Source organism: Lepidochelys kempii, chromosome 4 (assembly GCF_965140265.1).
Source record: "Lepidochelys kempii isolate rLepKem1 chromosome 4, rLepKem1.hap2, whole genome shotgun sequence".
NCBI lineage: Eukaryota > Metazoa > Chordata > Testudines > Cheloniidae > Lepidochelys > Lepidochelys kempii.
The window spans coordinates 121081531-121105814 of NC_133259.1; the positions used below are offsets into that span (position 1 = coordinate 121081531).

Consider the following 24284-nt stretch of genomic DNA (forward strand, 5'->3'; position numbering starts at 1 on the left):
GATGCAGTAATAACTTTTTCTTCCCAGTAAGAATTTTGCTATGCAATATTACAGGTAAATGAATGGAGACCTTTGGGGTTTGTGAGTTCATATTGTAAAAATATTTAAAACTATAGGGAAACTATCAGTAACTGTAGGTATAAAATTACATGTATTAATGCCCAAGACCATTTTTTTTAATTGGAATACGTAGTATAATACACACAGGGGGTCACTGATTTTCTTCTTCTGTGTTTTGTGAAAAACATATACTTGAGGATCATCTAAATAATCAATGTAATAAATAATGTTTTAATAAAACTCCACCTGAATAAGAACTAGCTTTGTTTGGGATTTAAAAACTCTCTAGCAGTTTTTAATATTGCAACATGAAGAAGAACATAAAACTGACAAAACTGAAATAACTAATCTCTTTTCACTGTTCAGGTTTTTTAAGAAATTGTTACATATAATTCAAACAATAAATTATTACTTCTACAAGATTAAAAAAGTTCCCCTAAAAGAATCAGATTCTGACATACTGGACAAATAAGTGTCAGCACTTCTGGTAAAAGCTGAGTGATAAACTACTGAACTTTTTGCACCCCCCTAGAGAACTGGTTCTAATAAGAAAAAAAGGAGTGCTTGTGGCACCTTAGAGACTAACCAATTTATCTGAGCATGAGCTGTGGCTCACGAAAGCTTATGCTCAAATAAATTGGTTAGTCTCTAAGGTGCCACAACTACTCCTTTTCTTTTTGCGAATACAGACTAACACAGCTGTTACTCTGAAACCTGGTTCTAATAAGATATGTATCTAACGCCATATAATGTAATGAGATCCAGAAGGCCCGTGTTCAGAGAGATTTGAGTCCAGTAAAAAGTGTAGATGTTTGTATAAAGGAGTGGTTGTCTGTTAGTTTTTTCTTTGCACTTATTTGTCTAGGTTATCATAAGTACTATAATAATTTGTCTGCTCTTTAACCGTACTAGTGCTTTTTAAAAAAAAAAAAAAAAAACACACCTACCCAGTTTATTTCTCATTTCTTTTTTGAAGAGGAAAAAAAAGCTTTCAGTATTTTCTAGATAGATACCCAGACAGTTACCAGAAGAGACACGTTAATAAAGTATCTTCTTCCAGTGAGAAAGGGCCAGCTGAGAGTAGACCACCAGCCTTGCTTTGCTGGTACACACGTGGATTATTATTATTCCTGGAGTTTACCAGGGCTTGTGCGACAGGCTCTCTAGCCGTCACGAGGGATCACCGGTTGCAGCGGCCTGGAGACGAAGTCGCCTCGCTCACTGCGGAGCAGGTTAATGCTTTTGCTTCTGGTGAGGAAGGATTTTGCTGGTGGTCTTTAAGCGAAACCAAATGCTTCTGGAACCCGCCTTCAGACAACCCTTAGCTGAAGAGGCGGCAGCAGCAGGGGCCCATCCACCCCACCCGTGACAGGGCGCCCAGGGGCGTCCCCGCCAGCCCGCTCCCTCTGAGGGCAGCCGCTTCTCAGAAGCTCTAAGTTCCCTTCCTAGTCTTCGCTACCGACCCAGCCTCGCCGCCCCGCGGCCGGACACTCACGCTCTCTGGAGCGGCTCCTCGGGGATGGCAGCCGGCCCCTGCTGCTGCTGAAAGGAGCGGAGGGACTCGAAGGCCTTCATCAGTTTCTCCATGGTGGCCATGTCCGCTCAGTCCGTGCCGCGCGCCGCAGGGGCCAGTCGACCGCAGCGCCCGGGGACCGGACTCCGTCTCTTCTCCTCACAGCGCCTGAGCCGCTCGCTTGGACCCGGAGCCGCCTCGCCGCTCACAGCGCCCGGGAGCCTGGGGCCCCCCTCCCGTCTTCGCGCACGAGCTGCCCGCTCCTGGAGCCCCGGAGACTCCCCGTTCGCCGCGCCCGGGCCGCCGCGGCACTGTCCCTGCCGCCGTCGGGATCCCAGCGCCGCCGCTCGTTACTGCAATGAATGAAGAAGACGCTGCAGGGGGCCGCGATCACTCTGAAGCCGCCTCGCCGCCATCTTGGAAGCCTCCCATCATCCCCCACGCTACCCCCTGCCAGGCCGAGAGCAAAGTTCCCTACGCAGGTGACTGGGGCCGGCGTACCCGCGGGGGGGGGAGTGGAAAATGAAAGAGCGACAGCCTCACGCACCAATCAGAAAGGAGTTCCGCCCGCTGCCCAAACCAGCCAGCAAAGCAGTAGGCTTTGGGGCGGTGTCACCGTTCAGACAAACACAAGCTTGGTTGAGGAAACACAAATTCATCCACACGCTCGCTTCACCGCGCTCCGCCTCCCCTCGGGAAGATGGCTGTCCGGTCCTAGTGCCCCTTGGGTCGCTGTCAAGCTCCGGCCGGTCTGCCAGCTGCCGCCTGTCGAACGGTGGGGGCGCCTCCTGCAGAAGGGTCGGGCTCACGTAGAGCAGGTCCATAGGGCAGCAGGCCCGAGCTCCGTGGGAACAGGGCACGCAGAGCAACCTCCAGGTCTGTCCACTCCCAGCTCTTGGGCTACAGTTGCTACTTGGGCTCCGGGCCCGAGGCTTTGTCCGTTAACGCTCAAGAGCATGTAAGGAGAATTAATGACAACAGCTGTGAAGTTAATGCATATTAAACCCTGGGTCTGGCTAGCCCACTACAAAAGCAGTTTCTCCTCCGTTGGTGTTCACACCTCAACTGCTAGAAGAGGGCCTCATCCTGCCTGATTGAACTAACCTCGTTATCCCTTGCCTCATTCTTGCTTGCATATTTATACCTGCCTCTGGAAATTTCCACTACATGCATCCGATGAAGCGGGTATTCACCCACGAAAGCTCAGGCGCCAATATGTCTGGTAATCTATAAGGTGCCACTATAAGGTGCCGCTTTTATAGATCCCGACTAACACGGCTACCCCTCTGATATTAAACCCTGGTGGGGCGTGTGGACAGTCCCATTCAGAAGTGAAGTGGACTTCATTCACATTAACTTAAGGGATTCAGATAAAGCAAACTAAGGTCTGGTCTACATCTAAAATTTAGGTTAACTTAGTGATGTTGCTCAGGGCTGTGAACAGTTTTGTGCTCTGAACTTTTTAGTTAGATCAACCCAACCCCTGGTCTAGACACATCTAGGACAGTGGAAGGATTCTTCCATCAACCAAGCTCTGCCATCTCTTGCAGAAGTGAATTATCTTCGTGAGTGGTTCTTAAAAAAAAAAATTTACATGGATCGAGGAAGCATATACGCTACAGCACTGTAGTGGCATACCTGTGCTGCTGTAGTGCAGACATATCCTAAGGTTGAATTGAGTGACAGTATCCCTGTAGGTTTAATGTTCTTCAGAAACTTCAGATCATCTTTAAGGTCCTGAGTATCCCTCCATTAACAAGCCCTAATGCAGCTAAACTGGTTCCACCCTTGTAAGGTATGACGAACTGTTTTTAAACTGTTTTAGTTAAATTGGGACAACATACATTCACCCAAGGCCTAAGGTATAGACATCTCACAGGGTATATCTGCACCATAAGCACTACAGTGGCATAACTGCAGCTACTTCGCTGTAGCACTGTAATGTAGACACTTGCTAAAGCACTGGAAGGGGGTTTTCTGTTACTGCGGTAAATCCACCCCCAGGGAAGGCAGGAGTTAAGTTGATAGAATAATTCTTCCATTGAGCTAGTGGTATCAATAACAGATCTTAGGACAGCTTAACTGGGTCTCTGAGGGGTGTGAGTGACGTAGCTAGGTTGACCTAAGTTTTAAGAACAGACCAGGAGATGGAGATAAGGGATAGCAGTATAAGCGGAGCTCTGTGCTCTATCTTCCCCTTTAAAGGAAAATATCCATGAAGTAAAAAATTCTACATCCCTAAAAATCCTTTCACTTTTTTCAGATTCACTTTTCATCAATCCTTTCATTCGCTTCCTGCTTGAAAGCAGGAGCTGGGCACACTCTACTGATTATGGTGGACCAGACAAGCTGAGCTCAGACATTGCCATAGAGGAGAAAGCAGCTGCTCCTGTGGGACTACACCCACCAAATGCAATCATGTCAGTCCTTTGTCTCCTCCTCTAAGGGTTCAGGTAGCTGGAAGAGAGGACCAAACTGTGCTTAACACTTACAGAAACTGAGTGGGGAGAAAGGGAGGCTTGACTTCTCTTTGACCACAGAGACAACAATCGTTTGATCTCAGAAAGACACTTCTGAAAAGCAGTTTTTCTTTGGAATCAACAGGCACAGGTATTAAAAAAAAACTTAATTGTAAGAATATACTCAGAACTCCACAAGATCAAATGTTATTTTATATACAACTTGTACACTACATATTATACATGCCAAACACTACCAGTGCTATCAGTACTTAAAATGCTTTTACAGAACGAATACACAAATTTCCAATAAGTGCACTTAATATACATTTACTTCCCAAGTAGTAGTCCCTCTTGATATTTATTCTGTTGAAATGGAAAAACCAATTAGGTTTCTCCACGTTTCCACTCTAATAGCACATGCACTACAGAAAAAAAGACATTGACATAGGCTGAAAGGAGACATTTATTACAAGAACTCAAAAGATTGAAAAGAACCAGTGACCCATTGGCACACAGAATATTTTCATCTGAATTAGGTCCCATTTTTCTGTTTTCCAACCTCTTGTTTTGAGACAGATGTAGGTTAGAGTTAAACTAGGTTTATATTAAGACTGGACTTTACAACTGTATTTCACGCCAGCATGACATTTTGCATTCATATAGACCTATTTACTTGTGCATCATTCATCCTTGTATATATTCAGTGTTACTTGGGCTTCAGCCGTGGGCTTTCCGAAGCTAAAACTTGTTCCAAGTACTCTGATTTACATGAAGGCGCTCCTCTTCTTCCTATAATTTTCTGTGTCAAGGGTACCTTTGTTCTTCTGTGCAAAATTAATTAATACTAACTTTATAACCTACTGTTGTGAACTAGGTTTTTTTAAGTCAATACTTCTATCAATATAAATCTAATTTGGGGGTTGGGGGAGAAATCAATGTATTGTTGCACTAAATTTTCCATACAGTTACAACTGCTGGCTTTAATATAACTGGTTGCTTGAACCCAATTAACTGAAATCTTTTGATTATGCAAATTAAAGTAGATAGAAAAAGTAAGGAAAAACTAATCAATATAATAAAAATCTGAAATGCTGTATGCAGCTTTTGGAAAACTAGCTGCTGAAGTTTGCCTAGATTAGGAAAGCTAAATGGCTAATATAAGCTCCACCTCCTAAGAAAAGAGATTTTTAAATAGATTTTCACACTACACAAGTTAAGCCTTTTCATCTTCTCTGAGAAAGATGTTTAACACAAGATTGAAGATTCTCCAGGGAGTCTTTCTAGAACTATATCTGAAGTTAGGGATAAAATTTTCTTTAGTTCTGTCCATTCATTATTTAACTTCTCTTCATTACAAAGCAAGGTTTTCAGAGGTGCAGATAATTTTAGAAAGGAATTTGTGTTCATTTACTGCAGGTGCACACTGAACTGTGGTACCTGGTAAATTGTTCCAATGGTTAATTACACTCTCCGTTAAAAATATATGCTTTATGTCTAGCATGAATTTGTCTAGCTTCAACTTCCACTCACTGGATCATTTTATACCTTTCTCAGCTAGATTGAAGAGACATTTATTAAATATTTCTTCCCTGTAGATAGATATGTGTAGACCAGAGGCTCTCAAACTGTGGTCTGCAAGCTCCACTTAGGTGATCTGCAGATAGTGCCCGCTAAGGTGCACACCTGAATGGCCACACACGAGAAAATGAAGGGCCACCCACCTAATTAGTGGAGCTGCACAGGCGTGGCTCCACTAATTAGGTACCTGGACCCTGGAGAAGACACACATGTAAGGTGAGGTGGTGGCCTTGGGGGGGAATAGGGGGCTGAGGGGTGAGAAGAGGGGTTTGGGGGAATTTGGGACGTGCAGGGCTGCGGCTGCCAGAGAAAGAGGCGACTTTCCCACATCTAGGGCTGCAGCTGCCGGGGAGAGACCCCCCAACTCCTTCTCAGCCTCAGATCTGTGGCTGCTACGGCAGGGGAGAGTATTTGCACTACAATCATTGCACCTTCATTTGCAGTTTAGGCATACTCAGAGTGACATAAAATTTTTGTCACTTCAGACCAACATTGCATAATTTTTAACAAAAAGGTTATTTACACTTTCAATCCATTAACAAAATTATTGTTAACATTTTTATAAATTGGCCAAAATATTCAAAGTAAGGCTTTTATACCCGTATTTTCAAGAGCACATAAGTAATTTAGGAGCATGCATCCCACTGACTTCAAACTATAAACCCTGCTGGAGAAGCAAAGCCTGTTTGAAGAATTTTAACTTTTTTGACTTGTGGAAGTTTAATATATTGGAAGGTGATATTAGTTGTAACTATAGCAAGTATGAACATGTAGTGTTATCACAGCAAGGCTGTTCATGAAGACCAGGTTTTTTTTTTTTTTTAAGTATAAATGAGCATTTTAAGTGTGAAATTTCCTTAGTGTAAAAAAAAAAAAAATCTAAAATCTGAAATTCTACTAACAATTGGAAACCAAACAAGTACACAGCATTCACTTCACTTTCTTCCCAGTTTAATATCTTAAATTGCTAAAGAACTACCAATATGTAAATAAAAAAATCTAATTATATTAAAATGGATTTAAATAAAAATTGATTTAAAAATTATTATTTTATCCACCTTGGTTCCCATGAAAGACTCATTACATAGATCAAAAGATGAGACTACAAGACATATGATCTGTTTATGTAGCAGTGTTTTACTTTTATTTCAGTCATAAAAAATGCTTGATAGAACATAAAGCTGCTGATATAAGAACATTTTAGTGGTTGGAAGACACTTTTATAACTTACGTTGCTCACATTTAGCAATGAAAATGGTTATACTTTGAACAATAATTCTGATACATTAGCATCATTATGCAAAGAAGAAAGGAGAGCTACCTACACGTGTTCAAAACTTAGTAAAAAGAAAAGGAGTACTAGTGGCACCTTAGAGACTAACCAATTTATCAGAGCATAAGCTTTCGTGAGCTACAGCTCACTTCATCGAATGCATCCAACGAAGTGAGCTGTAGCTCACGAAAGCTTATGCTCAAATAAATTGGTCAGTCTCTAAGGTGCCACTAAGGACTCCTTTTCTTTTTGCAAATATAGACTAACACGGCTGCTAGTCTGAAAACTTAGTAAGTTACTCCATGTGGACAATACAATAAATATGGACATTGTGCAGACATTCATAAGAGATAACATTACCATCAGAAAGCATCCAGATCATTCAAGTCAGATAGAACCAGAATTCAGTTTAATGCTGTTTCTATTAACGTATTAGAAGGAGCTGTTGTGCTGATTGGTCAAGTATGTAACAAAAGAAAGTTACTCTAGTTTTTCTGGAAACTGAAACAAATACAGCTCTTCATACAGTTGCTCGCTTAATATTAAGTTCATGTTACAGAACTAAAACAAAGATCTAATGTCTCTGTTGACATGTTTCTAGAATCTTGTGAACAGTACTTTTTTATTTCATTAGTGACACAATGAGAAATTTCTTTACACTGCGCAAAGTTGGATTCAGCATTTATAATGCAGTCACAACAAATACCACACTGGAACCAATTGGCACAGTTTAATTAGTTGCACCCTTTAAGAATCACCTTCAGTATGTATAATTTTCTGGAAAGTCTATAACTGGTTTCTCAAATTAGCCAACTAAAGCAATTCTCTTTCATATATGGGAATAGGACTGCATAACTAAAGCTTAAAACTAACTTGAGGAAAATACGCAGCATTCACCAATAGCTACTACATTATGTTGCCTGAAATACCACAATTTTTTCATATACTGTGGTGCAGTAATTTTAAGTGCTTTTTAAATGGAGAGTTTTGTATAGATATTGTGAACACAGACATATAGTGCTATATCAACAACTAACAACAAAGAAGCTGAAGAACTCTTTATAGAAACAAAAACAGCCTGAGACATGAAGACTCCATTTTGTTGGTCACAGAATGGGATAATGAAAACTTCTGAGTTACTAGCACATTATTTCACTGCTTTGAAAATACAAGTTAAACATGTATATTAACATATGGACATTAAGAAATTAAGGGCATACAGGAACAAACACTAGAGAACACAAAACAAAGACAAAAGGAGACTGATTGTGTTCTCACACTGGTGTAACTCCACTGAAATCAATTACACAATATAAGAGCACGATCAGGCCCAGTATTTTAGATCCTTAGCTTGCCATTGTTATAGCCTTGGGGGTAACACAGGGGTTTTGAATTGGAGATCGTATACTAGCTTTACATGGAAGTACTCCTAATCTACAACTGTGTAAGATTGGAATTTGCTTTGGCTTTTGTACAACTTCACAGTAAAAGCTAAAGGGACATGTTCATATAAACAAACAGAATTCTTCAGTCCTTCCTTCCTTCCTTCGTCATGAAGTTCTACCTACTGCGTGAGCTGTGAATCAAGGCAAAGTTCACAGAAAAAAATAGTAATTTATCACACCATGAGTATTCTGCCTTCAGTGCTTTTCAAAATTTACCTCCAAGAAGTGTTAAAACAAGAAATTCAATGAGAACATTAATCAATATTACTACCTAATGATAAACAGAGGAAGATGATATCAGTGTACCATATGTAAATGGGTTACATTTATACTTATGGTTTGTGACTTTCTAATTCATGAATGGAATTATATTAGGCAATATCTGTTCACTAGTATTTTGTCATATTTTATGTCGTCTTAGTTACTTTTACTATCTTAGATGTTTGCAATGGTGACAGTTTTAGTTTACTAATTCCTTATATAAAGTGCTGAGGCTAGTGCTCTGCCATGATAAATGATACAAAAGTCAGACTGCTCTCTGCATAAGAGGCAAAAAGACAAATTCATGTCTTTTGTCACAAAATGTCAATTTAAACACACTGAAAAGTGATTTAGGCCCTAATCTTGGCAACACTTATGCCTATGTTTAACTTTACAGCTTTGAGCAGTCCCAGTGGGGAAATTCAGAGTAATGAAGCTTAGCATATGCATAAGTGTTTATAGAAACAGGACAGAAGAGTAAAACCCGTTTAGAACCATTTCCCCTTGCTTGCCCACTAGAGCCCCAACCTTGTTCCGACTGAAGTCAACAATAAAACTTCTACTGACTTAAATGGCACAAGATCAGGCCCTCAGTGCACAGAAGTAGCATGGAAAGATGGGCAGGCAAGAGACTCTAAATGCTGCCTTTATGGCACAATTTGCTAGTCTCTGCAAAGGCAGGAGGGACAGCAGCACTGTACAGGTTCCTCGATAGTATTGGATTTCCATCTGTCTCTACCTCCCTTTACAGATGAAGTTTTAAATTTGATGACTCTAAGTTCTTAGTAAAATTGATTCAACTGTTCATTGTTACATCCATCTATCCACAAGCCTCAGAAATCATGGATATAATGTTAAAAACCTATGACTGCCTCATGGCAAAAAATACAGCCTTCACTGTAGGTGAAATTCATTAGTACAATTGTGCATTGTATGCCACTCTGGCAATGCAAAGCAGCTGCAAACCCAATTTAAGTGGTCAGTTACACCAGATTTTCAGCTGCTTTGTATTGCTTGAATGGCGTATAGTAGCCAGAATGCACTAGTGAATTTGGCCCTATAAATATATATTTTAAAATGGACCTTGCAAACAATAAGAGTGCAACAACACACAAGTTAAAGAAATTTAATGAATGCTCAAATAAATTTAATTTACTGCTAAGGTAAATGAAAGAGATGCTCATTTGGAAAGCTATGAAAATTTGACAATTTATCTGACAAGACACAGCAGCCTTTGGGATAAGGAAAAAAAGATGGTACTTCTCACTTCAGATAAAATGAGATATAGCATCTTCCATCCACAGATCTCACAAGCATTACAATGTTAGACCTCAACACTACTTTACAGTAGATAGCATGCACATTTTAGAGAGGTTTATACAGATTAGTCATTTGCTAAAGGTTAGATTCTGACATAGTTAGGAATAAAACCCAGGAATCTTGACAGTTAGACCCTTGCTCAAAACATTAGACTTTAGATAAAACTCCCATTTATAAAAACAACATGCTGTTGCTTGAAAAGAATGCCTCTCTACCAATGGCCTAAAATTTCCACAGGTGCCAAAGGTTTAAACAATTATGATTAAAAACTAAATTTTCCTTGTTTGCCCAAATGTGAACAATATTTCCTTTTCTGAGCAAATTTACAGTAGGTATGTGTTGGTCCATATTAAGAATGAACACATCAGTGGGTGGGAGTGCAGTAGGAAGTAGCAGTAATGTTCATCTGATTGAGATGTTAAAAACTAGAACAGGACAGCCAATTCTTTTGAAAGGTTGCTTGTAAACATAGCCTCTCTCTCTGAGGGAGGCCCAAGAGTGGGCAGGGCATCCTCCCAGCCAACTGGTGTCATTAACTGTCAGTCTGAGTGAGGAACTGCAATTTTTTTTTTCTTAATTGGTGGAACTGAGAGAACAGAAGCACAGTTTAGGTTACAATTGCCCTAATTTTGAAACTTTGCTCATACAGATACTTTTTTAGTTACACCACAAGGTCCAAATTCTGCAGGAGTGCCTGAGCACAGGTCCCACTGAAGTCAATGGAAGCCTTGCATGCATCTTGCCTTGTTTTCCCAACTTAGGTGAGTAATGGCTAAGAACTCAGATTATTGAGAATGTTGATGTCACTTGCTATTTACTATGGATAGTTATAAGTCACTGTTGTACTTTCTGCAAATCTTTCAGTTCTCCAACATTTTTAACACTCTTATTTCCTTAGCTGCTGTCCTGTGTTATGGAAATATAACTTTGTTTAGATCAGATAGAGTAAGGGTGTTATAGTAGTTGATTTCCTAATTAAGGTATTGTCTATATAAAAAAAGATAGTATCTTATTTGATTTTGAGAGCTTGACATGCATGGCAAATAAAAATATACTATTTTCTTTACTCTATTTAAAGCTGATACCTGTGGTTTCATCATTTAAAACCTCTCAGGCTGGGGCCGTGGTATTCTTACCCAACTTGCTCTAAACTGCTATTAAGTCCATACCTCACTCCATACGTCCACCATTGTTAATGATACCTTTGTATCACTACACTAAAAACCAGAAGTTTTAACGTAACATTTATATTAATCAAATCAGAGAAGCAAAACCACTGTTCTCTATCTGGTAAATGTCCCAAATTCTCCAATGGTTATGCCCTTACTCCTATACCCCTAGCCTCTCTGTCTCCCTCTGCTCCTGTGTGCACCATCCCAGCTCATGCTCATTCTCCATCTGAGTCTATCCACACTCCAGTCCCCTGGCTCCTGTCCCCTTTGTCCTCTGCTTCCCCAAGCCCCTGGTTCCTGCAACCCCCTCACATTCCTTCTTGCCCCCATTTCCCACTTCTGTGCATTCCAATGTGGCCATTTTCTACTTCTCATACTAACTGGGTGCCAGCAATGGGAGTATTGAGAGCAAAGGAGAGTGTCCCTGATTTCAGTTCATGTGCCCACGGGTTACAACTACCCCCAGCAGCCAGGAGCAGCATTTGCAGGAAAAGTCCTGTTCTGAGCCTTGGGTTGAAGCATGCTCAGTCACTCTGTGCAAATGTCATATATGCAGTCCAGTTGTCACAGGAGCTGTGAAGGGAATGGAGCATGCTCAGCGCAGATGGAATCTTCAGAAAATTTAGCTGTCAAGGAAGTCTCTGAGCATGCACAAACTTCAATTTTTCAAAGGCGTATAACTTGGTCAAATGTGGGTAAGTTTTTCTGGGGATGGCAAAGGCACATTCCTGACTCTGGGGTAAACTGCGCTGCCCAGATTTCAAGTTCCTGATCCAACGTGTGGAAACACTACAGCCTCTCAATGAAACAGTTGTAAGAATATTTATAACATGGGCAAAATGTGTTGTTTGGATCTTAGAAACATCTGAACAATTTTAGTAGGTAGATAGAAAGAGTCAGGCAGACATCTGAGTTGGATATGTTCAACCAAGAAGGTTAAAAGTTGGCGAAGTTATAAGCAACAAAAATACTGTGTCTTAGAATGGGAAGTCTTGAACAATCATATCTACAGGCTGCAGTACCAATTCCACCTTTATGAAAGAATATCAGTGGGGCTTGTTTCTTATGGAATTATTCTTTTTTGATGTGTTTAAGAATTCATACAGAAAAATTCTTAATTATTAGTTTTATTTTTACTCAGTAGTCATGATCACAGTCAACACTGTCATCAAAATGTAAGAATCTACAATAGCAATAAGCAAGGAGGTATTGTGTGGTAGATCAGATCATACCATTTCGTGATTCTGACTTACCAGCACATGCTATAAATGAAAGCCTATAGCATGGAGTTGGCTAACAATTGCAGGAAAAAAAGTTCTGTCCACAGTGCTTAGGGAAATCCTGTTAGCAATAACCATGAAATACTCAAAACATAGTCAAGTTGTATAGCTGGCATGGTTCTGATTCCAGTGTAGACAAAGGCCTTACTCAGATAAGCTATATCTAAAGTTGGGAAGGGGAAAGCTATGGACCAAAATCATAAATTACTACTTCTAAAAAAATCTGGAATTCCTGTTATGTTCACTGTGACAAAGATATGAATAGAAAGGCAAGATACAGAGAAATGATTTATCTTTCTGATAAATGGGGGAATATATATATTCACATACTTAGGTCAGAAATCTATTACTACTTCTGATATCAACATTTGCAGAAATTAAGTTTGTTGCAAAAACAAGGCAATACATATTACACACAATATACAAAACAAGAACTACTTGAGACAAACAAATAGTCTTTAAATCCAAACTTCTAAAAAGTATTTTACAGAAACCGGTCACAGTGCACTGAACTCATTCCTTCTTTTCCTTGCCGTTTCATTTTAAATGACTTGGGAACTACATTAGGGTGCAATCTAACAGCAAACAGAAATGAAGGGTTATTAACACCAGAAATATTAATACTAATCAGTATAACAAGTCTACTGTTGAGAACAAACCTAAATAATATTCTGAGGAATAAGAAACATAGTGCCATTCAGTAGAGTTGCCAGGAACAACAACAAAATCATCCCCAAAGCCAAGTAACATCCATATCACAGATAGCATAAGTTTCTGTACTTTAAAACCCTTAAGTATTTCCAGATTCATTCCAGTTAAAATACATAATATATCACACACTTACACTTAAGTGGCACTCATGGCTTTTTTACAATAAAGATTTAGTGAAAATATACATCTTAACACTTTAAAGTACAAATATACAATATCTGAAAGCCCATACATAATTTTTTAAATTTATAATACACTTTACATAGATAAAAACATTCAGAGTTCATTCATCCTTTTATTTTTGGACTATAATTCTCTGATTTAGAGTCTAGAGGACTCCTCTTCATCATCAATGTAACCAGATTTAAAACAGACCTGAGAAAGAGACAAGACAAAATGGCTGCATTTAGTTAAATAAGTAGCACAGCTGGCGTTTTGTGGCTTATTTGTTTTTTTTTTGTTTGTTTTAAATAGAGTCCATATAATTTTTCTGCTAAATAAGTAGTTTTGTGGATATCAAAAGGAAGCAGCAGGCACCTCAAACCAAAGCTGAGACCGTTTTCACTTAGTCTAACTTTATTTTAATTCTTTCCTTGTGAAGTCAGTAATAGAAGACAAGATTTATAAACAGTATTTCATAGCCAATTGAAGGACCTCAACCCATAAAACATTTGCAAACATTCTTCATCAATACAAAGCCCAGTTTTTGAGGATAGCTTAGGCAAAAGAAAAATTATAATCAGCAATAAAAATGCAAAGTAAAACTGTGGTCAAAAGACCAACATTTTGACTGCAACCATGCTAGCCTAGGAACTATTGGTACATTTGCAAATTAGTTTTCATTCACCAGATGGGATAGCACAGTGCCTGCAAAAGCTGAAAACAGTATTTTGTTAGGTAGTCTCCTGTATATCAGCCAGAGACAAATGTACTGGATGAATCAGTAACAAAATGTCATATTACTGTGTAAATTAGCCTACGTATTTTGGTTCTATGTTTTAAGGCCTCAGTGGATTTTCTGATACTCAGACAGTGTAGGTATTAAAATATTTCTTCTTTTATATTTTTCATATGAATAGCTGAATGTTCACATTCAGTGGAAACAGTTTCAAATCAAAATAATGCAGAAGTATAGTCTTCCCTCAGTGTAGATATCTAGCTCTCAACTTAAATGGGATTCATGCATAGGCATCCAAAGAAGACTAGATTCCTGAATAACGTATAATCGGGTAACACATCATTCCTACATTAAAAACAAACTGGAAATTTTCTTATAGGTACAGATCAAATATATTTTCTAAAAATGGTACTCTGTTGTTTTTCCTTGCTTAAAGTGTCTTTTTTATTGTAACCAAAAAGTCAGTTCACACCAACATTCAAATGCCCAACGGATGACAAAAATGTTTAATATGCAATTATATTGCACAGCTATATTGTAGATGCTTCATGATTTGTTCCTAGCAATTTAAAATAACTAAATCTCTATTGAAAGCCAACATTATTTCTATGGTTTTTTACTGGGATGAACTCATCCTTCTCAAAACAATTTCACTCCAAATTTGTATGTGCTGGTCTACATGTGGAACACACTAACAAACAGCCTATATCGTTCAAATCTATATGCAACAGACTATATTAAGACAAACTATGTTTCTCATGTCTTTTATGATAAATATTTTGGGGTACAATTCCTAAAGATTGCTCAATTTTAAGATATTTTAATATATTTATTAAACATTAGGTCTTAGAAGTGGAGTCAACTTGTTGTTTGGGAGATGGTGTAGCTATACATGGGTTTCCCAGTGAACAACAACTTATCTCAAAATCTACACACCCTTAAAATATCCTGATGTTTGTCTCCTAACATTTTTTTCTTTGGGGTCACTGTCCATTCAGTGATCATATCAGACATCGACATTTAGTCCAATCTACAGTTTTGATGATTTTTTTCCATTATAAGCCTTTTTTATGCATAGTGATAGATGATAATTTGATAAACATTTTAAATTAATTTAAAAAGCAAAGGCAAAAAAGTAATATGTAATATATACATATATTTATTTGTATTTTATAAGAAAAACAAAAAGCCATAGGCAGTACTCTTACCCCTCTCCTGAAAAGTCTGTGAAAGAAGCCTCTCTTTGGTCTAGGAGTATCTTTGCTCGTATCTAGGTCTGTTGACAAGGTGACATCAGTTTCATATATATTGAGCTCTTGAAAGCATTCTGTTTCAATCATCTAGATGGAAAGAGAAGAGATACAAATGAAAAACTCAGTCATATAAAGACCTCCAGACATTATTCCAGTTCACGTAAGTTAAGAGTGGCCGGTGGGCTAATGGCAAGTTGCCAGCATAACAACTGGATTCTTTGCTGAACCAGGGCCACATAGAGGAAGACACAAAGTAGCTTTAACCACCTTTGTTCAACCTAACAGGTATTTTATTTTACAATTAGCTATCCTCAGTCCCCAAAAGCCAGCACGGCTGCCAGGGATCAGCCGGAGACAGCTGCTTTCCTTGCCGCACGATCTCTATTGCACAGGCCGGTCCACTGGATTTATGGCTCCTTTGTGACAGTGATCAGGCAAAAAGCAGACACAGCATAACCATATATCTGGGCCCTTATGTGAAGAAACTAAGACCAGCTTTCTATAATTCTTGCTTGAACCATAACATAAAAGCACTCATATAAGCGTACCCCACATCCCCCCACCCCAACACACACACACACACTCTTACACTTTGCTGCTGAATTTCCATTGCCCAAACTGCAACATGTACAACTTCTTGAACTGGAACTGGATTTAATCCATGCCAGATACATAAACATGGATCTCTCTTTCTCCCTGTTTCAGGGCAGCCTAACCTGGAGCAGGTGAAGCTGCATATGAAATCTCATTAATTACAATCAATCCAGTGTGCCCACCACATTGGTAGGGCGAATTAACTCTAAATATGGTCCTAAATGAATTCATTCATTAGTCAGTTTGGAATACTTATTTAGGAAGCAATATCAAGTAATGTTTGACTAAAGTAATAACTGCTTTTCTGAAAACCTAGAGCAAGGAGAGTCCACAGAGTTCTACACTGTGGCTCTTGGCTGTTCTCAACATGAATACACAGGTAAGATCTATTTGAGATGCCTGTAAAAACAGCTAACGTTGAGTACATTTATTTTTTTGTACTTTGAATGGCACTCCTTCAGGTCCCACTGCTTTGAATGATAATATTAGAAATCTTTCAGAGACAGGGTAAAAACAAGAAATGTGCTCATTGTAGCGGATGCTATTGTTTTCTAGGCAGCATTCACTAAAGCATAGGGTGGTGCAGCTTCCATCTGTTCAATTTTATGCAAGTTACATGTGGCTCTTGGACTCCTGTCAAATCATCAGTGGGGCTGTTGGGAACATTCTGGAGCAAATGCTTGAAGTAAAAAGGAAGTTTCATTATAAAGTCTGATAAGGAAGTTAAACCATTTTGTATTTTTTAAATGTTCACTATTGTTACACTAACACAAACAGGACTTGTTCAAAGTACAGTACCTCATTTTGCCAAGGGATTGAGACACAGCCTGTAACAAATTTGGAATAGAAATCGTCATCTGTATTATCCAGGTTCACTCCTTTTACTGTGGAGAATTGCTCTATATCCAAGACATCCTTACAATACACCGCACGTGGCTGCAATATGAAACAATGTTTGCTTCTTTGAGATAATTTTTATTTTCAGAGAAAATTGGGCAATTAAAAAAAAAAATCTTCAGTTCACATTGTTTCCTATTCACTATTTATTTACCTCAACACCGAAAGGATACCACTACACCCTCTAGACTAGTACAGCTTAACCAGTGGTGTGAGACCTGTAGGGGGTCATGAAAGGACACCCAGTGAGTTGCATGCAACCAAGAGCAGCAAAATTAATGGTCACTAGGACCCATGGGAAGCCCTGACAAAGGAAGTAATATAGCAGCTTGCTCCCTTTCACTTCCTGAGGCTGTGGTAGTTGACTCCTGCTCTGCTCACTCACTCCCAATCCCAGAGATGTTTCTCAGTGCCCAACCTTCATTTGTCAGGATAGGGGAAGTAGTGATTTAAAGAGCTGGGGAACCAACTTCACAGCCCCTTGGAGCTGTACTTTATTCCATGGATCTCAAAACCCTTTACTAAAGGAAGTGCCATATAAACAGTTAAATATCATCATTAAACAATACTGAATTACATTTGCATTGTGTTACCCATTTAAATAATTTTGTTAGGACTCTCTTGAGATAGGGCTCTCCTAAGTCTTTGCACAAAATTCAGGTCAATCATCTACAAATATTGCCACCTCCCTATTCAACCCCTTTTGCAGATAATAACTAGCTTCTGCACCCTTCCTATTTTCCAGTGCAAATTGATTTAATTAGCATAGAAGTATATTGTGTCTATTTAAGTACTAGACACATCTGTCTCATCTACTTACATCTGGTAAAAACGGAGGTTCTAACATGTTTGCTTCCAGTCTCTTGAAGTTAATATTCTTGAAAATGGGATGCTGCTTTACAGCAGCAGCTCCATCTCCAGTGCACCCCAATCGTTCCTTTGGATCTTTGGCAAGTAACTGCACAGACATAGTAAACAGATCATTGAATTCGTCCTTTATACGTGCCCTTTTAAAAGTTATCTTTACAGCATTTTTCAATAGAAAAATATATATTAGTTTTATTTGGCTCCTTTGCTTACTGAAATCTGCAATTGAAAGCTGTACCAAAATGTTAACTTTTAAAGAACTGGAAATCTGAAATATGTGGCTTAAGAGCATTAAAGTATTTTCATTAGACTAGTTTAAATTAAAAACATTCTGTTTTTTAATTATTATAGATTCTACCCATAGAGATGGCTTAGCAGCTCATTAAACTACATACTTATGTTTATATGCTTGGTGATCATATATGCTTTGCCACATATCTCGCTTTTCTCAAATACAGATCTAAAATTGGTACAGTATCTTAGTAATTCTAGACAAGACATTTTTGTAAATCAACCAGAACAGATATATATTATAAATATTATTTTTCTAAAGAACTCTTCAACTGTGTAACTGCATGTTATCTACCACATTTAACTGGATTTTACTTCAGTCGATAAAGGTTAAAAAAAAATCAAGCTGTCCTATTATGTGGTCTTTTTCTTTACACAAGAGAACTAATATGCTGCTTTTCTATCACATCTTTCCCATATTAAATCCCAGGGTTTTTGTCTTGAGAAGGCTTAACTCTGCCCTTGGTTATGCTATGTTCAAACTGTGGTTTAGCTTGAGGATATGGACTACCACACTATAAAGTGCACCATTTTGTAAGTTACGCTGCAACAAACATGATCTTCCTTCAAGCATTAAGAGAAGTCCTCAGTTCCTAAGTCTGACAACAACAGCATGGAATTGTTTATGGACTTCTAATCACAAAAAGAGATGAAAACAACCTATGCAGGTCACCTAAGCCATGAAGTATGAAAAATTTCCAACATAATAAAGACACTAAAATTTAAAATTTCAGCTCTTTAAAGAGTTAGAAATTTAATTTCCAAACCTCTACGTCTCTTCACCCACCATCCTGCAGATGGATTTTGTCTCCTCTGTGAATTTGTCCGAGTACACTTCCTGGTCTTCCTTCACTCTTCGGTCTATCTCATTCAGTTTGATCTTTTCCTTACGCTTCCTGAATGGTGATTGTCCCTGAATCATTTCATAAATTAAGCAGCCAAGACCCCACCAGTCAGGGCTGAATGTATAGCTTTCATTGTTGAGGATTTCTGGAGCTACCAAAAATAAAAAAATAGAAAGATTAATGTGTTTTAGTTGTTTTCCATTATTTGATCAGTAAAACAAATCCACTAAGCTAACATTGCACTCTGCCTAAAAACAGACTGTACAGTAATAGTGGATATCCAGAATTACAGAAAGTCCTTATTCCCATATTAAGGGCTCTTTTGCTCAGCTAACTGTAGGTCCTTAATTGCTTCTTTTCTAAATCAATATGAGCCTTAAGCCATTTTTTAAATGAAGATAAAATTTTCACAAGCTAAGCACCTAAGATTTAGGAGTCCAAGCCACATTTTCAAAAGTGACTTATGCACTTAGGAGCCTAGAGTCTAACTGAATGTCAATGAGATTTAGGTGCTTTTGAAAATTTTACCCAGAATAATTAACTTTTTGAGATGGCTATATATAAAATTTAATTTTGTAGTTTTATCAGACATGACCTTGTGAAGCTGGCAGACCAGGTGCCAGCTCATGCCAAGGTCTCTAAGCCTCACTGAACACTTTCAAGTGCATCGCCGGAAACCAGCCTTGCTTACTTGTTTGTTAGCACTATCAGAATAAATATTAGAGTTATAACAATGCGTTTAGACTTTATGGAATGTTTGTAGGATGCTGCATGCATTAATCCTACTTATATCTGTATCCCATGTTATAAGGTAACGTTTAAACGTTTTCTCTGTAACTATAAAAATATTTGTTAGGACTGTAAATTTCCCACAGTCAGGAGACAAGCATTACCACGTGTGAAATATTCGTTTACCCCAAGAGGTGTTATTTCCTGGCCATCTGGAAGGACTACTGAATCCATATGGGCCATTTCGGAACACAGACTTTGTCAATTGTCCCCCCACCCGCCCACAAAGAGGTTATGTGCAGGAGCGCTCATCCTATCAGCTTGGATTCTGTGGTGAGGGGGGATAAAAATCCCTGACAAGGAGAAACTGGATTTTTTTATGCTGTCTGGACTCTCAGGGACAAATATTCCTAAACATAAGCAAGAGATCCCCATGCTGCCTGGCATGGGTCAGCCTGAAAGGACATGCAGAGCTGCTTATTATAGAAGCTTATAGTACCTTTTTAACTCTAAGACTAACTCATTTCTGTACATGTTTTTTAACCTTGTTAAAAAAAGAACTCTTATTTTCTTAGTTAATAAATCTTTAGTTAGTTTATTACAGGATTAACTACAGGCATTGTACTCCGATCTCAGCCCAAAGACTACTGACCTGAGGTAAGTGACTAGTCCTTTGAGACTGGAAGTAACCTGAATATTCTGATTTTTGGTATAAAATGACCATCTATCACATACTTGCCTGGGTGGCAAGATAGACTGGAATGCCCAAGGGGACTGTCTGTGTCTGCATAGTAAGACTGGTTATTGTGCTAGTAGTTCACACTTGTTACCGGGTTGGTGAAATCTAATTATATAATATACAGTCTACCCTGCTTTTTGACAGTCTGCCCAGAGGCTGGAACCATTACAGACAGCATGACACACCTATTCACATACTGTACCCTTTCTTCACACTAAGAACGTCCCAAAACCAAATCAAACCCAGTATGATTCTGTATTCTAGAGTCACCTATAATTAAGCAAGTGTAATCGACCTCACTAGTATGGTTTAGCTAGTTAAAGACATTTTACATACCCATGTATCCAACTGTTCCAACCCGCCCTCGGACTGTTTCTCTTTCTGGGATCTGCACAGCTAATCCAAGATCTGAAATCCTGATGTGTCCTATTTACATTGAAATTAATTGCACAAATTCAACAAGGAATGAAATATTAGCATTTTCAAATATATGGGATTTCCATAATATCCTTAACCCTCCATCCCCCCTGAAAAAGTAAAAAAAAAAAAAAAAAATCCCTTATTAGGCCTAAGACATTACCTACACCGATGGAAGGGCTTCTCCCATGGGCATAGATAGTATATCTCCCCGAGAGGCGGTATTTAGTTCAACCAAAGAATTCTTCGGTATACCTAGCGCTGGTCTATAAGGGGGGTTAGGTTAGTATGGCTACATCTATGAGGGGTATGGATTTTTCACACCCCTGACAGACTACGTGATCCTGAAGTAAATTCCACACACCCCAAGAGACATAGCCATAAGCTCTTCAATCAATTTAATCAAAAAACACGTTTGTGTGGTCTTTTCCTTCCATTTAACAAATTGGAAAATAATGAGGCACAGAACTAATATGCTCAAGTTCACACAAGAAATTTGTGGCTGAGCGTGAAACAGAATATTTCACATGAAAACATGACTGTAGGCTGAATAGGCTTTATGAGTTTCCATTTCAACTCCTATGTTTATTCAGCAGCCACAGGAATGGCAATATAGTATCATATTTAAGTCTTATTATACTGTATTAAGCTTCTTGACTTCTTAGCAGAACACTGGAGCTTGCTCCATTTCATTCCTTACATGAGAAAGACTATGCAAAATTACCAGTTTCCTCTCAAAGACATTGTAATAAGTAGAACAGAGTGAAAACCAGAATATCCATCCCACAGGAAATTCTGATATTTCAACATTTGTTTCACATACTGAATCAAAATTTTTCAAAGAACAAGTTCCAAATCAAAAATTTTTGAAAGTGTAAAATTAAATTAAATATTTTCAAGTCAGTTCAACATTAAACTGCATCAGCCAATGGTTCTGCAATGCCTCAAGGAGTTGTAATTCAGATGCGTCATGCCCTTATTCCTCTGCATAGGCCAGGCTCCCTAATCAGATTACGGCTACTTTGATACACTACATTCATTTAACTCCCATAAGGCACCATGTTGCTTGGTGAGAGGGGAGACCACAGTGCATCATCGGAGAGAGTCCACCCACGGAGCCAATTCCATAGGGAAAAATGGGAGCAACACAAATTACCCAAACCACTACTTTCACGAGATACTGTGTCACCATAGGTAGTTGCAGCTTAATGTTGAACTGACTCAAAATTAAATATTTTAGTTCAGTTCAACAAACCAAAATATTTTTATTTGGGTTGGATCTATTCCTAACAAACTAATTGATTTTTGTGCTGGGTGATAAAAATCAAAATAATCAGGCAAAAATCTAAATTTTGCCACACACAAAAAAATCAGTTCAGTAGAAATTGGAAATTTTCCATTTAAATGATTTTTTCAGTGGAAAATACAAACCAGCTTTAGTAATAAGATAAAGAAAACACATTCTGATAGCTTTTAGGACAGGGGCAGTGTCTTCATACATGTTTGTACAGTGCCTAGAATATTAGGGCAATCTCAGTACAGGTCTCTAAGCTCAACTGCAGTATGAATATTACATAATTTTGCATAGAACATTTAGAAGCAACTGATAAAAATGAAGAATATCATATATAAATTAGCACACAAGTGGAAGATCCTAGATACAAACTAGTCTTTCACAAAAAATTCTTGTAAATGAGAAGACAGTGATAAAAATAGATTTTATATAAATGATGATGTCCCATTTTGTAAGTGTCTCAGACTAAGTCTTTTACTCCTGGGGGAAATCTGTGCTACTGTGCACACCTGTATGAATCCTTGTTTGCAGAATTCAGGTAAAATTGTCTTCCAGTCAACCCTGTGAAGACCTCAATTAGCTACATTAGGTCCAGTACTAAAAGCGGTCTGAAAGAATCAAAGAATGAAATTGCAGTGTGTTCTATTACTTTCGGTAAAGCAAGAACAGCTAATTTTTTCCCACTCATATAAGCACACTTGCATGCTAATATTTTATTGATTATGTCTAGTATTATAGAGAAATTGCTAAACCCCCTTAAATTTCTTTGCACTGTACTCAGAATACATTTATACGTTTTTAGTGTACATGCCAAGAAGTTTATGTTTATTTACCACGGTCATCAAGGAGAATATTTTCAGGCTTCAAGTCTCTACAAAGCAAACAAAACAAAAACCGAGTTATCTAAAAAGGAAAATTATAGCCACTATCAGGTGTAGTTTTTGCAGAAACTACAAAATTGCTTTCCTTACAAAAGCGGGACTTGCGTGTGAAGAGACTATAAGAATCTCAAGTTTTGCAACTTTATCTTTTATAATACATATTTAAACAAAAACCTGATGAACTATAGATTAAGAAGCTTAACAGTAGAAATTGTCTGAAACTGATCCCTTCCCTCCCTGCAGAAGATGAATCCAAAACAAAATTTCCCTGGAAAATGTTGACTTCGGGGGGATGGAGGAAAATCTAAACACATCAACACACACACACTGGGCAAAACCCTGGTGTTCAGTGTTTTGACAGAAAAGTTGACTTTTCTTTGGAAAGCAGATATTCTTCAGGAAAAATTTAATGTAGCTGATTTGCAATGAAACATTGGGTTTTCAGCTACATTAATTTTTTTTAACTTGAATCTGATCCCAATATAGGTAGAGAGGAAAGTTTTCAACCAGCCCTAGTCAAGAGATCTCTTTACCTATATTGGTATCAGATACATGACAGCTACTACCATTTTAAAAATACATTTGTTGTAAACAGCATTCTTATAGATTCATAGATATTTAGGTCAGAAGGGACCATTATGATCATCTAGTCTGACCTCCTGCACAACGCAGGCCACAGAATTTCACCCACCACTCCTACAAAAAAAACCTCACACCTATATCTGTGCTATTGAAGTCCTCAAAATCGTAGTTAAGAGACTTCAAGGAGCTGAGAATCCTCCAGCAAGTGACCTGTGCCCCATGCTACAGAGGAAGGCGAAAAACCTCCAGGGCCTCTTCCAATCTGCCCTGGAGGAAAATTCCTTCCCAACCCCAAATATGGCGATCAGCTAAACTCTGGGCAAGATTCATCAGCCAGATACTACAGAAAATTCTTTCCTGGGTAACTTGGATCTCACCCCATCTAATAGGCCCAATGGCCTGTGATGGGCTATTTATGAATATTTAATTACCAAAACCATGTTACCCTATCATACCATCTCCTCCATAAACTTATAGAGTTTAATCTTGAAGCCAGATAGATCTTTTTCCCCCACTGCTTCCCTTGGAAGGCTATAACAAAACTTCACTCCTCTGATGGTTAAAAACCTTCATCTAATTTCTAGTCTAAATTTCCTAGTGGCCAGTTTATATCCATTTGTTCTTGTGTCCACATTGGTACTGAGCTTAAAATAATTCCAGCTATCGGTGTCTAATTGCAGTGTAGACATACCCCTCAACTCCCTTTGCAGTTTCTGGGTTAGCTGTGTGTTTGTGTCCTACCACTGTTCTGAAGTGTGGCTTTATAATGTTAAGTAGTTGCTATTCAAGGTGTCTGAATTTCATTAGAGGAGGAAGAGATTCCAAAGAATATGTCTGAGCACATGCTGATGATGACAATCATCAGAACCCCGATTCCTGCCTATTACACAGAATGAGGAAATTGACAAAATACAACTTCAAA

The 24284-nt window shown here is 38.5% G+C and overlaps 2 protein-coding genes and 1 long non-coding RNA gene across 15 annotated transcripts in view; 1 reads left to right on the plus strand and 2 right to left on the minus strand.

Moving 5' to 3' along the window:
* The window catches only part of HTT (huntingtin), a 182505-nt gene extending 180460 nt beyond the window's left edge, over positions 1-2045 (minus strand). For all 7 annotated transcript variants that reach the window (XM_073342650.1, XM_073342649.1, XM_073342651.1 and 4 more), the window contains exon 1: positions 1556-2045. In XM_073342650.1, the coding sequence (XP_073198751.1) occupies positions 1556-1656 (101 nt within the window). In that variant the 5' untranslated portion in view covers positions 1657-2045. The remainder of the gene's footprint in view (positions 1-1555) is intronic.
* The window catches only part of LOC140910802 (uncharacterized), a 64374-nt gene continuing 41329 nt past the window's right edge, over positions 1240-24284 (plus strand). Inside the window, exons 1-3 of one of the 2 annotated variants that reach the window (XR_012158739.1) lie at positions 1240-2795; positions 3837-4183; positions 10562-10673. This is a non-coding gene — a long non-coding RNA (uncharacterized lncRNA). The remainder of the gene's footprint in view (positions 2796-3836; positions 4184-10561; positions 10674-24284) is intronic. The other variant, XR_012158738.1, reaches the window with a different exon arrangement.
* The window catches only part of GRK4 (G protein-coupled receptor kinase 4), an 83022-nt gene continuing 65880 nt past the window's right edge, over positions 7143-24284 (minus strand). For 5 of the 6 annotated variants that reach the window (XM_073342660.1, XM_073342662.1, XM_073342658.1 and 2 more), the window contains 7 exons: positions 22733-22770; positions 20525-20614; positions 18663-18871; positions 17538-17675; positions 16619-16756; positions 15182-15313; positions 7143-13450 (listed from right to left, as the gene is read on the minus strand). In XM_073342660.1, the coding sequence (XP_073198761.1) occupies positions 13397-13450; positions 15182-15313; positions 16619-16756; positions 17538-17675; positions 18663-18871; positions 20525-20614; positions 22733-22770 (799 nt within the window). In that variant the 3' untranslated portion in view covers positions 7143-13396. Of the gene's footprint in view, positions 13451-15181; positions 15314-16618; positions 16757-16871; positions 16936-17537; positions 17676-18662; positions 18872-20524; positions 20615-22732; positions 22771-24284 lie in introns of those variants that run through there. The other variant, XM_073342663.1, reaches the window with a different exon arrangement.